The sequence below is a fragment of the Hyla sarda genome, chromosome 1 (assembly GCF_029499605.1).
Source record: "Hyla sarda isolate aHylSar1 chromosome 1, aHylSar1.hap1, whole genome shotgun sequence".
Lineage (NCBI taxonomy): Eukaryota > Metazoa > Chordata > Amphibia > Anura > Hylidae > Hyla > Hyla sarda.
In genome coordinates this window covers 467,765,008-467,777,903 of record NC_079189.1, presented here as the reverse complement: position 1 = coordinate 467,777,903, position 12,896 = coordinate 467,765,008, and the positions used below count along the sequence as shown (strand labels likewise).

At 48.3% G+C, this 12,896-nt stretch overlaps 1 protein-coding gene across 3 annotated transcripts in view; it reads left to right on the top strand.

Annotated features, from left to right (window-relative positions):
• The window catches only part of NAA25 (N-alpha-acetyltransferase 25, NatB auxiliary subunit), a 74,797-nt gene that overhangs the window by 33,606 nt on the left and 28,295 nt on the right, over positions 1–12,896 (top strand). For all 3 annotated transcript variants that reach the window (XM_056536584.1, XM_056536576.1, XM_056536590.1), the window contains exons 7-9: positions 879–957; positions 7,403–7,514; positions 7,813–7,902. In XM_056536584.1, the coding sequence (XP_056392559.1) occupies positions 879–957; positions 7,403–7,514; positions 7,813–7,902 (281 nt within the window). The remainder of the gene's footprint in view (positions 1–878; positions 958–7,402; positions 7,515–7,812; positions 7,903–12,896) is intronic.

Genomic DNA, 12,896 nt, shown 5'->3' with positions numbered 1-12,896 from the left:
AATAAATAAATAAATAAATAAAAAAAGTTTTCCATGGGAGTACCCCTTTAAGAGGGTGAAATTTCCCATCATTGACTTCTAGTCTCCCCTTCAGAAACTAAAGTTGTACTGTATTAGTATTATTTTTATTAGTAGTAGTATTAATGTTGTCAGTAAACACATACAGGTTGTTAGTATGTGGCAGGAACAGACTTTAGTCTAAACTTTAAAGACTAATTAAAAGTAGCTAAAACTAATTGGGGTGGGGGGGCGGAGGTTGGTTGCTTTGTTTTGCGCTGATGTATTTTGAAATAAAAATTAAAAAAAAACTTATTTTTGCATCTAATGTACACAAATGCACACAAAGCTTGTTAGATACATAGGACCTGTAGAGACCAAATTTTAGGAAATGTTTTATCCATATTTGCAAACGAGGTAAGAAGATCAGTGTAGTCAAGGGGTTCATGAAAAAGTATATCCCCACTATTAGTCATGTGCGATACAGAGGGACTGGTGCTGGCTCTTTATTTGGAGGATACACGCTTTTTGCAAAGTTTCTTTATTTTAGCCTTTATTTTGTTTAGCTTGCTGAGATATTTTTAGTGTGTTAAATTCACACCAAGATCTCTGCTTGTGAATCCAGATATTGGGGCTCTGGATTTATAAATGCTTTCCCCAGAAAACTAGTATGAAAAGTTGCAGAATTTAATCTAAATATTTTAGCAAAACACAGAAGTGAAGTAATTGCTCAAAACTATGCTTTTTTTTTTTTTTTTTTTTTTTTTTTTTTTTTAATTTATTTTGTGTTGTCTTTGATCCTAAAAATGAGGCATAGGGGAAACACACAATATATGAGCAAGTGAAACTGATTTTTTTTTTTTTTTTTTAAATAAATATAGGTTGAATTGTACTACATGATTTTAGAGCGCCTGGGAAAGCATGAGGAAGCCCTAGAGGTTATCAGAGGAAAACTTGGTGGTATGTATCAGTCTATCTAGGCAGCTTTATCTTTCCTCTTTCTATTGCTTAGCACAATTATTCTGGTCAAATTTTATCAAGTTATTATATAGTAGAGCGGGTTTACAGAAACCACAAAGCATTAGAGGTATGTCTGTGTGATTATTGTATCTCAATACTAATGCCATTCTGTTTGGGATCAAAGTTTTCTGGCTCATAAATAGATTTAGGCCTTGATGGCCGATGAAGCAAATACTTATTAAAAGGGGTCAGGCCAGCTGAAATATGTGGGGTGCTTGCTTTATCCCATGCTTTTCCCAGTCTGCTGGGTCCCCTCACAGACAGCCTTTCATTAGTTGTGGATATTGAATAATCACAGCATTTTTGTCTGATCTTGATTATTTACGACGTATACATGTCTCTTATATGGTCTTCTAAATGTGGTGGTAAGATGAAAGTTTTGTTTTCTCAGTCGCTCTTCATTGGGGGACACAGATACTGATGGGTATATGCTCTTGCCACTAAAGGAAAAAAATCGGCTCCTCCCTGGCAGGATATACCTGCCCACTGGGAGTGAGGTAATCCATTTTAGCTAGTGTCGGTAGGAGGCAAGACATGTATGGGAGATCCCCAGACCTGGTCTATTGTTGTTTGTTATTTTTTTTAGTTAAGTACGTATAGTTGGGTTCTTTTTAATTTGTTGTTCTTCTAGGATTGGCGACCGGAGCATGGTGCTACCTGATCTCCGACATGCGACAAAGGGGCACGGAACATAACAGTATGGGCCGTCAACCCCTTATCGCCAACGGCCAGCAATGGGAGGTTGTACCCTGGGTCTGGGGTCCCCCTCTGCCCCTGCATCTCCCTGCTATGGCAGCCTGGCATGATGCAGCATGGCCTAATGCTGGCTGAAGACATCGAGGGGTGAGTATGTGGAGACAGCTGAGGTGAGTGTGCCCCACTTCTCTCATCTCATCACCTCATCTCTGCGCCCAGGTCTGCTGTGCGGACCCGGCGGGTGTACGCGCCTGTGCCAAGTTAGGACCGTTGTCATGCTGCTAGGGCGTTTTGCCAGTGGCCCCTTTCTTTTCCCTTGCCGGCTCAGCAGAAGGGGTTTTTGAACGGCGCACATACTAGCGCACCTCCTCCTCTCTGGGCGGGTAATCTTGCACCGCACGCGGTCGACATTAGGCCCTGCTCCCTTTTGGTGTTTTGTTACTTCTGTTGCTGTAGTCTCACTTCTCGGACCGTGGCGTGGTCACTACTGCTGCTATCTCCTCTGCTGCAGCCTGCCTGGTCCACTGCTGTTGGCCTCTGTAGGCATGTCAACCCTCTGCCTTCTGTCCAGAACGTCCCTGCGGGCCGTTTTGTGGCTGGGCCAGCTCCTGCCTGGGTTTCTCCCCAGTACCTGACAGTAATGTAATGCCGGTCTGGGGTGAGGAACATGGCGCTGCCTGATCTCCCACATGCAGCTACGGGGCGGTGAGTATGGGCAGTCAACCCCTTATCACCAATGGCCAGTGCATAGAGGTTGTCCTGGGTCCGGATAGCTATGGCAGCCTGGCATGATGCAGCGTGGCCGAATTCTGGCTGAAGACATTGAGGACGATGTCTGCTTTGGAGCATGCTGCCGCCTTGTCCGACTGAGTTGGTGAACTCTCCGGTTCCAGCGGAATGCCGGTTTCCCCGCAAGCTATACAATCATCTGCAGGATTCCTATTAGGGGCCATCTCCTTGCTTGGGCCAGTGCAGTCCCCAGAGTGCGCTACTACTCCCCCTCCCCTATCCGCCCCAGGTCCCACGTTTCGCCTGCCAGGCCTTCCGGGCGAGATCCTATTTCCAAGCCACCGGCTCTCAATCTTGTTTGCCATGGGACGGGTTCCCGGTGCTTTGCTCATTCCTCTTGGAGCTCTCAGCGTCTAGCTTGACCCACGGATCTGATGCGGAGCAGTCCTCTCACACAGTGGACATGGTGGATGGCTTGATCATGATAATCAAGGGCACCTCACACCTACAGGACCTGGAGACTGTGGACTCCGTTTCAGCAGTCTCCTTCCGCTGCTGTCTTCAGTCTTCTAAGACGTTCAGTTCTCATGCTGAATTGACGGTTTCTGGACGCAGCCTGGAAGCACCCGGGACTCCGTTTCCAGAAGAGTTCGGGACTACAGACACTATACCAGTCTCTTCCTGCCGGATCTCCAAGTCGACATCTCCCCCTGGGGGATTCCCCGTTGTCCCATCTGTCTAGTCCACCACTCTACCCCTGGCCTGAGTTGGTCCTACGACAGGCATCTTGTGACCCTCTCTAATACTGCCTTTAGGCAGTTGACTCTGCCTTTCCTTTGATTTTCGCCTTGACCTGGGTCGCCAAGGCGTCCTTGGCTGAGCCTATGAACTTCCCCATGGGATCTTCTCAGGTGCCTCACTCTGCAAATTTGGTCTGCAAATGCGGCAGTTTTTGTTTGAACTACTTTCTGGGGGTTGTCAAGTTTTTTTGCTACGGCAATTGATTGCAGTTAGGTGCACTGGTATGACCTATCTGTGCTGTGGTCCCCTTTTTGCCGCAGGCCAGCGCCTGCGGGTTTACCCTGTTGACAAGTCAGACTGTGGTTTGTGCGTTTTCCACCTCAGCTGGTGCCCCATCATGGGCAACTAAGTATACGACTGACTTTTCCATCCCTCACTATAGTGTGGGCAGTCCGGAAGAGTGCCTCTTCAGGTACAAGGGACTATGGGCCGGTAAGTGGGCCGTTAGTCTCACACTGCCGGGTCGATTTTATAGCTGCCGCTCCTGCGGCCACGGTCCAGGTCCTAAGGAGTAAACCTGCGGGTTCAAGAGACCCTTTCCCGGGCAGCCAAACGGTGTTCTGCGCTCCTATCACACACTTTATGTGGCACAGCTGGTGTTAAGGTACCCCGCTGGTGAAGTGGGGTTTCACATGGGTGGCCCCTCATGTCCGATGGGCCCTGTACTTTCCACCAGAGTCTGCAGAGTCTCCTTCTCTGTTAGTTCGGCCATCTCTGCCCTGCCACACCCACCTCTTAGGTTCGATAACCCACTTTGAGGGTTCGAAGGGTTGGCCCTGTGTATTCAGTGATCCCTTTACCAATTAGCCAGTCTACGTTTGCTTGGTTTCTTTATTCTCTAGGTTACCTACCCATACCTGCGGCACAGGCAGCTGTTATCCGATAATTCACCTTCCTTGTCAGGTTTCTGAACAGTGGCTCTGTGTTTCCTTCACCCTCATGCGGTAAGCCAGACTTTGTCTGGCTTACCGCATGAGGGTCAAGGAAACACACATCCTGCAGCTCCTGCATCTGCAGTTTTGCTGCCTTGCGGCATGCCCTTGGTGACTCCTCTAGGAGATCAGATGGGGGCATTGTCTACAGATCCTTGTGGACTCTGCAGCTTCTCTGTGCCTAATGTCTCCGGGTTTCCTAGCAGAATTCCTACTTTTCTACGCTGGCGGCCCAGTCGAGCTGTTGCCTTAAGGAAAGGTCCGAAATGGCTCGGTTGTCATAGCGTCTGCCTTTTCTTCAAAGGACCAGGGTTTTGTCCCTTTTTGGGACGTACCTCCTCTACTGTATGTTTATGTGCATGCACCTTATTGGCATTTGTAGTTACCTAGCACGGGTGTCCTGGTTTTCTCAGAGGACGTGCACTGCTTCTCCATACCTTGGTATGTTTTTGCAGGGGTTGCTATTCTCACCCTCTGAGGCTCTGCTACACAGTGTCTGCTTTCTCAACTTCCCTTATGCTGAGTTCCTGTTCTGCTCTGAGCAATCAGAAGAGGGTGCCGCCAGCTATGTCTGTGCTTACGGCTTTCTATTGCAGCCTGGCACCTCCCTTCTTTCTTAGTTGGATTGTTCAACTGCGGCAGTCTGGCCCATCTGTGTTGTGGTTCCTGCCACCACTTTCCTTCTCCCTTGGTTGAGACCTCCTGGACAGTGGGTCCGTTCTTCCTTCTTAATTGGTCAGTTGTGCTGCATTTGACCCTACAGTCTGCTAGAGTAGCCTTTTGGTGCCTGACACCTGGCTAGGCTCCCTTTCCCTTCCCCCTCTGATTCCGTCATGGTGGGCCTTTGCCTCGGGGTCTTCGGGTCCGTTCGAACCACTGGGGTCCAAGGCTTGTTCTCCTTGTTCTTCCTTCTTAGTTCGTGTTCTCAGGTTCTGTAGAGTTTTCTTGCATTGGGTACCCCTCCTGGACGCCTGGGGTGTCTTTCTCCCTTGAACGCTTTTCCTGTTCTTGGGGCTGTAGTGAGGGCTGGAACCTGGGGCATGCGTGGCACTCCTGCCCAGCTCCTTACCACCTTCCCTGGGGCAGTCTCGCTGAACCACGCAACTTCTTGTCTTGTCTCAGAAGTACATTCCCCGGTGGTCTTCGCTGTGGCTGGGTTTGCTCTCACACTTCGGGTGTGGGACCTTCCTGAGTCCTTGGAACCTCCAGTTCCCTTGTCTTCTGCTCCGGTGCTCAGGGATGCCCCTTATCAAGGCATTCCGGTTCTTGTTGGCCGCTTTCCCCCCTTCTCCTTCGGGGCCAGTGTCACACAGGACAGAGGGTGTTCTGTTCAGCTGAATTACGCCAGTCTGGCCAGATTTGTTTGTGTGGACGAATTTCCCTCGTCCTGCTCTTGAATGCGGTTCTGGCTCAGGGTCATACACTGAGGCTTTTCCTACTACCAGGTCCCGTGGTGTGTTCCTGGGATGGTGGTTCTGGTGCTCCTGGAATGATGGTTCTGGTACCTTAAGCCTTTTGGTTCGGTTTATTTTAGATTTCACCATGCCTCACAGCAGACAGCCCTGTTTTCCAGAGGTTCAAGCCTCCACCTTACTTGGGCTCACCTTCTTCTCAAGTGTACCCAGATTTCCCTGGTGTTTTTCTCGCCAGGTACTCTTGTATTGGTGGTTTCTCTGGATGAGGTTCTCTTGTCATTCTCCTTTCCACTGCGTTTTCCTGCCAGCATTGTTCTCTGGCTGGTTCCAGGGTTTCCTGGGACTCTGCTTCTTGATGCCTTCCAGGATGGTGTGCGACCGGGACGACAATTCTTGTTCCTCTATGCGGCCATCGGGTCTTCTGTATGAGGAATCTAATGATTCCTCATAAAAGGCTGATAGTGTAAAATAAACATTTAGTATCGCTGCCTGCATAGTTGTACTAACTATTAAAATATAACATTATGTATCCCATTCGGTAAATGGGGGAAAAAAAAAATACCAAACCACAGAATTGAAATTTTTATAAATCCCAGGAAAAAAAGCAATTAAAAAGTCAGATAAGTACCAAAATGGTACCGATACAAAAACAGATTATGGTGCAAAAAATTTGCCCTCATACAGCCTAGTATGCGGGAAAAAAAATCATTTAAAAAATAAAAATAAAAAAAACGGGTCAAAAAAAATGGCAATTAAAACAATTTGAAAAAGTTAATATTTTTTATTTATTTTTTTATTAGTAAAACATGAAGGAAACTATACAAATCTGGTATTGCTGTAATCAGGCCAGCCTATAGTATTAAAACATGGTGGAAAAGGGAAAACCACAACATTTGGAAAATTCTTTTACTATTTCAATTTCACTTGATCGATTTTTATATAATATGTGTGTCTGTAGTGTGTATTATATAATTGAATATATTTCATTGAATATTTACATTTAATATTTAATTAAAATTTAATTTGAAAAAAATGTAATCAATTAATATAATATAATTCAATTAATATAATTTATATAAAATCTTTGGGTTTGGAGAATGTTATTGAAAAATTAAAAGGTATCATTATAGTAGGTAGTTACGCCTAAAAATTTGTGTAAAAGCAAAAATTGGTCCGGACAAGTGGATCGTTATGGGGGACCAATAGATTTTGCTCTGTTTTAACCCCGTGGACAGGTAGTTTTATTTTATTAAATTTCCACATCTCGCTCTCTCGGTTGTTTTTCCCACCCTGGGTGACTGCTTTGGTATGTCCCATCAGTATCTGTTTCCCCCAATGAAGAGAGACCGAGAAAAGTTGATTTTTATTTATTTTTTTGTACTCTCCGTAAAATGTTTCTCGTAGCCTTCATTGGGGGACACAGCACCCACTCCTTTCTTCATGTCTTGTCCGGATAACCTTTTTCGGTTCTGTTTTTTTTTTATCAGTTTCCTTTCTAGGGTCCTAGAGTCCTTCGGACATATCTCTTGTTGGCTTCTCCTACTGCTTTGTGACCAAACTGATTACCTCACTTCCAGTGGCTGGGTATATCCTACCAGGGAGGAGCCAACTTTTTTTCCATAGTGTCAGCGCCTCCCAGTGGCAAGAGCATATTCAAATCAGTATCTGTTCCCCCCCCACCCCAATGAAGGCTACGTACGAGAGATTTGACGGAGTATAAAAAATCTACATTTTAGACTTTCTCCATTTTTCTACATTGAAAAAAGTGTTTTGCCTTAACAAACAAGTTACTTTTATCATTGATTTGCGCAGAAAAGTTGACCAGTGAGCTGCAGAGCCGAGAGAACAAGTGTATGGCGATGTACAAGAAGCTAAGCAGGTGGCCCGAATGTAATGCACTCTCCAAAAGACTTCTGTTAATAAAGTGAGTTTTTGGGTTTCCAGGGAATTAAACCTGTATACATTATAGATTTTAAGGATGCCAGCAGTTCATTTGTAAAAAAAGCTTAAGACTTATCTGTCAGCTTCAGTTTCACGTACCAAATTAATGAGACTGTTGTTTAGCTGTTAGGACAAGGACACATGGTACCTTTCATATATCTGTATGGGATTAGTTTGTGCTCTTAGATTCCTTTTATATTATGTTTTGATATTTTAGTTTTTATGCGAAAGTAATGAGGAATACAATAATTTTGACACAGCTTATTTTTGTTTCCTTTTAGCTCAGATGACTGGCAGTTCTATCTATCCTACTTTGATTCTGTGTTTCACCTTATTGATGAGACTTGGATGCCACCAGCAGAAGGCCCAATGTAAGTCCCTCTAACAGGGCTAGGCAAACCCTTAAACTACCAAATGTCAATTTAAACATCCGGATAACATTCTCTAAGTGCAAATACTTCATTATTTTTTACAACCACTTGTACCTACCCTTGGTATGACTCCTGTTCCATCATCCTGGATGGTCCTCACACAGGGTTGGTGACATCCAAGGAGGCAACAATCTTTTATTAGCTTGTGATGGACATTGGTGAGGTATTTTCCCCATTCCAGGACACAGCACATTCCAGGACACAGCTGTGTGCCCTTCATCCTTGGATGCCTCGTTTGGTCGCAAGGTTCTGCAGACAACAGTGGAAACAAAAACCTCTTTCTCGATCGGCTCCATTGGGGGACACAGACCATGGGTGTATGCTGCTGTCACTAGGAGGCTCGACACTATGGCAACAAGAGAAATCTGCTCCTCCCAGCAGGGTATACCTGCCCACAGGCACCTGAGCTAATCCGTTTTAGCTTAGTGTCTGAAGGAGGTGGACATGGTCTGGAGTTCTCCAGACCAGGTGTTATGTTTTATTATTTTCCTAGTTAGAGATGTGTTAGTTTTTTATTCCTTTTTCTTTCATGTTTTCAGGTGGGGATTCAGGAACTTCAGCTCACTGTCTCCCCATTGCGATTGAGGGGGCACAGACATTGCATATATGCGCTGTTAACCCCCTCTTGCCAACGGTCAGCGCCTGGGGTTGTACCTCATGGGTCCGGGTCCCCCTATTCCCTGCTCGCCTCGCTCGCACATGGTAGCTCGGCGTGATGCAGGTGACAGAAAGCTGACTGAAGACTCCACAGAAGACTCCATTAGGCAAGTTCTTCTGACTGAGGTGAGTATATTCCGTTTCTCCTAGGTACAGCCTTGCAACCTCTGGAGACCCGCACTTTTTGCCCACTTTTTCTCATGGGCTGGCCTGGACAGGGGTTTTTTCTATATTTATTGAAAAAACTGGGGTGAGCAGGAGCAATTTTGGACTGGGGCACAGCTTTATTCAGAGGGCACTATACTGTTTACTTTCCTGAACAATATGTGTGTGGTGTGTGTGTGTTTCTTTAAGCGGCTGACAGCCGTGGCGTTTTTACTATGCGGCCGCATGAAGCGCCGGTTTACTTTCGCTTTCGGCAGCAGTCGGCTGCCGGCAGCATCTCGCTCGCTTCCCCGCAAGCGCATATGTGAATGACATGTGTGCTCAGGGAGAGGAGCAGGCGTGGGCGCCATTACTGACCTTCTTGTCAGAAACTGAGGGCGCTATAGCTCCGCCCCCTCTGTTGAGGTTTCTAAGAGGCGCGAATTAGCCTCCAATCAGCGCTGTGCGCTCGTTGTGAGAGGCAGGGGCCAATCAGAAGTGCCCCTGCTCCTGGCCCGCCCCTCTTTTGCTATTGGCCGTCATTTCTGCCTTCTTTATCTATACTAGAACGGAGTTCTCCTCACAGCAGCTGCCCTGGGGTCACAGACTTGGGCTGCACAGACAATTGGAGCGTTAGTTCATCATTTTGTCTGTAAAAGCTGTAATTCCAAAATGCCTGGTTCTGCTGAACCCATTTTCTCCCTCTAACAGTTAACTGGAGTGTTAGCCACTCATTACATCTGTAAAAGCTGTATCTCAAAAATGTCTGGTTCTGCCTGCTCCACCGCTCCCCCAGACCCCCCTGCTATTCTACCCCGGTGGGTTCGGCCGCCCCTCCAGCCTGGGTTATCTCCCTCCCCCAGTCTATATCCGACTTGGCTCAGGTCTCCCGTTATGTGGTGACTGCATTGGAGAGGCCCTCCGGGGGGTCCCACTTTCCTCCTATTCTGGGTGTGTTTTTCATCTGACTCATCCTCTGAGTCTTCTGGCAGGCACGGGCGCTCCACCTGGAGAACTTGTGGATGCAGTTTCCAATTTGGCCTCTGATTCAGAGGACCACACGGATATGTCGGACATGGTGCACTCATTGGTCTCCGCCACAAGAGACACCTTCCATCTAGAGGACCCAGGAACTTCGGACGTGGCTCCAGAAATTTCCTTTAATCGTGCCCATTCTCCCGGAGAACTTGTGGATGAGGTTTCTGATTCGGCCTCCTACTCAGAGGACCACACGGATATGCCTGATGTGGTGTGCTCATTGGTTTCGGCCATAATAGACACCTTCCAGCTAAGGACCCAGGAACTTCGGACGTGGTCCATAAGTTTCCTCTTATCGTGCCCGACCTCTTCCAGGGCTGCCTCACCTCGTTCCCATTCACCTGGAGAACTTGCGGATGAGGTTTTTGATTCGGCCTCCGACTTAAAGGAACGCACGGATGCCTGATGTGGTGTACTCATTGGTTTTGGCCACAAGATACACCTTCCATCTAAAGGACCCAGGAACTTCGGACGTGGCTTTAGAAGTCTCCTTTTCTTCGTGCCTGACCGGCTCCCAAGACCTTCAGTTCTCACGCTGAATTTTACGCCCTGCTGGTATCCACCTGGAGGCACCCTGACAAGAAGTTTCAGGAATCTTAGAAGGTTCAAGCGCAGTATTCCTTCGCCAAGGACCTGATTGCTCGGTGAACCTCCTCTGCAACTGTGGATCTGCTGGTCTCCCGCCTCTCTAAGGCGCCTACCGGGCCTTTGGCTGATACGGCTGCCTTCAAGATCCAGCTGACATGAAGGTGGGGACTTTGGCAAACTTTGCCTTGAGACAGCAGGATCTTCCTGCTTTTGCTTCGGCCTGGGGGTCAAGGGCCATTTCAGTATGGTCTTCCAACTCCGCCAGGGTAGTCTTCAAGATCCCTCTGGAGGATTTATTTAATCTAGCTCCCGATGCTCCGCAGCTGGAGATTTTCTGTTCCATGCGCAGCCACTGTGCTGCCTTTGCCACAAGCTACCTGGTAGCCACCATCCCTCCATGTGGCTTAAAGCCTGGAATGTGGACGCCGCCTTCAGGAAATGAGGCGTCGGGCGGAAAAGAGTTCTTTATTACCTCTGGATATGGCTCATAGAACCGCTTTCAGTTGTAAGTCCTCCTTCGGGTTCTGCGGACCTTTGGTGCCACCACAGGGTACCAACAAAGGGTCCAGCCGGGCACCTTCACAGGAAGAGGGCTTCCTCCTTCCGGACCTGTCCCTCCCGGAGGTCGGCTATCAGTTCAGGCCGTTTTGCGGCCCCATCAGGCACCCGTAGGCCTTCCTCGATCTGATGGGTCGCCCCCACCCGCCGACCTTTCTCGGGTGGTTGGTCGCCTCTTACTCTTCCGGGATGCCTGGTCTACGCACATTCATTGTCCCGGTTCCTTCAGGGGAACGTTTTCGACGTTTATTCCAACCTCTTTGTGGTCCCCAAGAAAGGCGTTTCTGTTTGCCCAATCTTGGTTCTCGAGTATCTCATCCAGCATCTTCTGCTTCCTATCCTGAATGAAGTGTCTCCATTCTGTGCTGGCGTCCCTGGTTCATGGGGAATTTTCGTTCCTCAGTGGACATCAAGGATGCCTGCCTCCACATCTTATTGTTCCGGTCATCAGCGGTACCTCCGCTTTGCAGTTCCGGACGGTCATTTTCTATTGTGGCTCTCCATTTTGGTCTGGCCACTTCTCCGCGGACCTTTAACAAAGTCCCGGCACCTGTGATAGCCCCTTTTACGGACAACAGTTGTTTCCGTGATTCCTTACTTGGACGACATTCTGATCAGAGTTCCAGCCAGCACCCAGATCCTGGAGAGTCTTAGTCTCAACCTCCAGACCTTGTCTCTCTTCGGTTGGATGGTCATTCGGGACAAGTCCAACCGCTTTCCTGGGGCTCCAGTTCGACGCGGCCTCTGCCCACTTTCAACTCTGCCGACCAATCGGCTGACTCTCATCAAGAGTCCGATGACTTTGGCACCCTGCTCCAGTTTCCATTCGCTTTTGCCGTGCCATTTGCCCAGTTTCATCACTGACCTCTTCAATTGGTGATTCTCTTTCGGTGGGACAGGTCTCCATTGTCACTCGACAGTCTTGTCGGTCCCTTCTATGGTGGCTTCGTTTCCCCCCTGCTTTTTCTGGGGCACTCCTTCCTGCCCCTCCCTGCCTGTCTGCCGGGCTGGGGAGGTGTTTTCAAGGACCGGCCGGTCTATGGCCTTGGTCCCTCGAGAAGCCCTTTTCCCCTTCAACATGTTGTGGCCTAGGGCAATCCTTTCTTGGCTTGCTTCTTGGGAAATTCCCTTCTGGGCGGAACTCAGGTTTCCGGCCATCTCAGCGCTTTTCATTCCGGGTGTTTCTGGGATGTGGTCTTTCTCAGCCGGCCCTCAGCCTTCCAAGGCGAGTGGTCCCTACATCCGGAGGTGTTTGCAGTGATCTGCAACCTCTCGGGCGCTCCAGGTGTGTACCTCTGCACGTCCCGCCACAACCAAGCATTCCTCTTACTTGGTCAGGCTTTGCCTTACCTTATCTGTTTATTGGTCGGGCTTTGCCCTACCTTATCTATTTCCTCCCTTCCTCTCTTTTCGGGGTCCTGAGGAAACTCACAGCAGAGGGCGTTCCCGCCATTCTCGTGGCCCAAACTGGCCCCGGCAGGCGTGGTACGTCGTCGTGGTCAGGCTCCTGTACTAACCTTTGCACCTTCCCTATCGTCCAGTCCTATATCAGGTCTTCTGTGCCACCCCTATTTACCATCTCTGCTTTTGACGGCGTGGCGGTTGAGACAGCGGTTCTGAGGACCCGCGGTTTCTCTTCCCAAGTGGTTCACACCATGCTGAGGGCTCACAAGCCTTCCTCTGCAAAGATTTACCACCATACCTGGCAGTCTTATTTCTCTTGGTGTGAAACTCAGCCTTTTTCTCCGGTCGTGGTTGGCTTTCGGCAGTTTCCATTCTTTTTCAACTTTCTTTGGCGTTCATTTATCATGTCCGAACCTAGTTCAGGGAGTGGCACAAGCTGCCCCTCCTTATCAGTCCCCTTTTTTCCCTTGGGACTTACACATGGTCTTAGGTGCTCTGCAGGACGCCCCTTTTGACCCTCTCAGGGACATTTCTTTTCGCCTCCT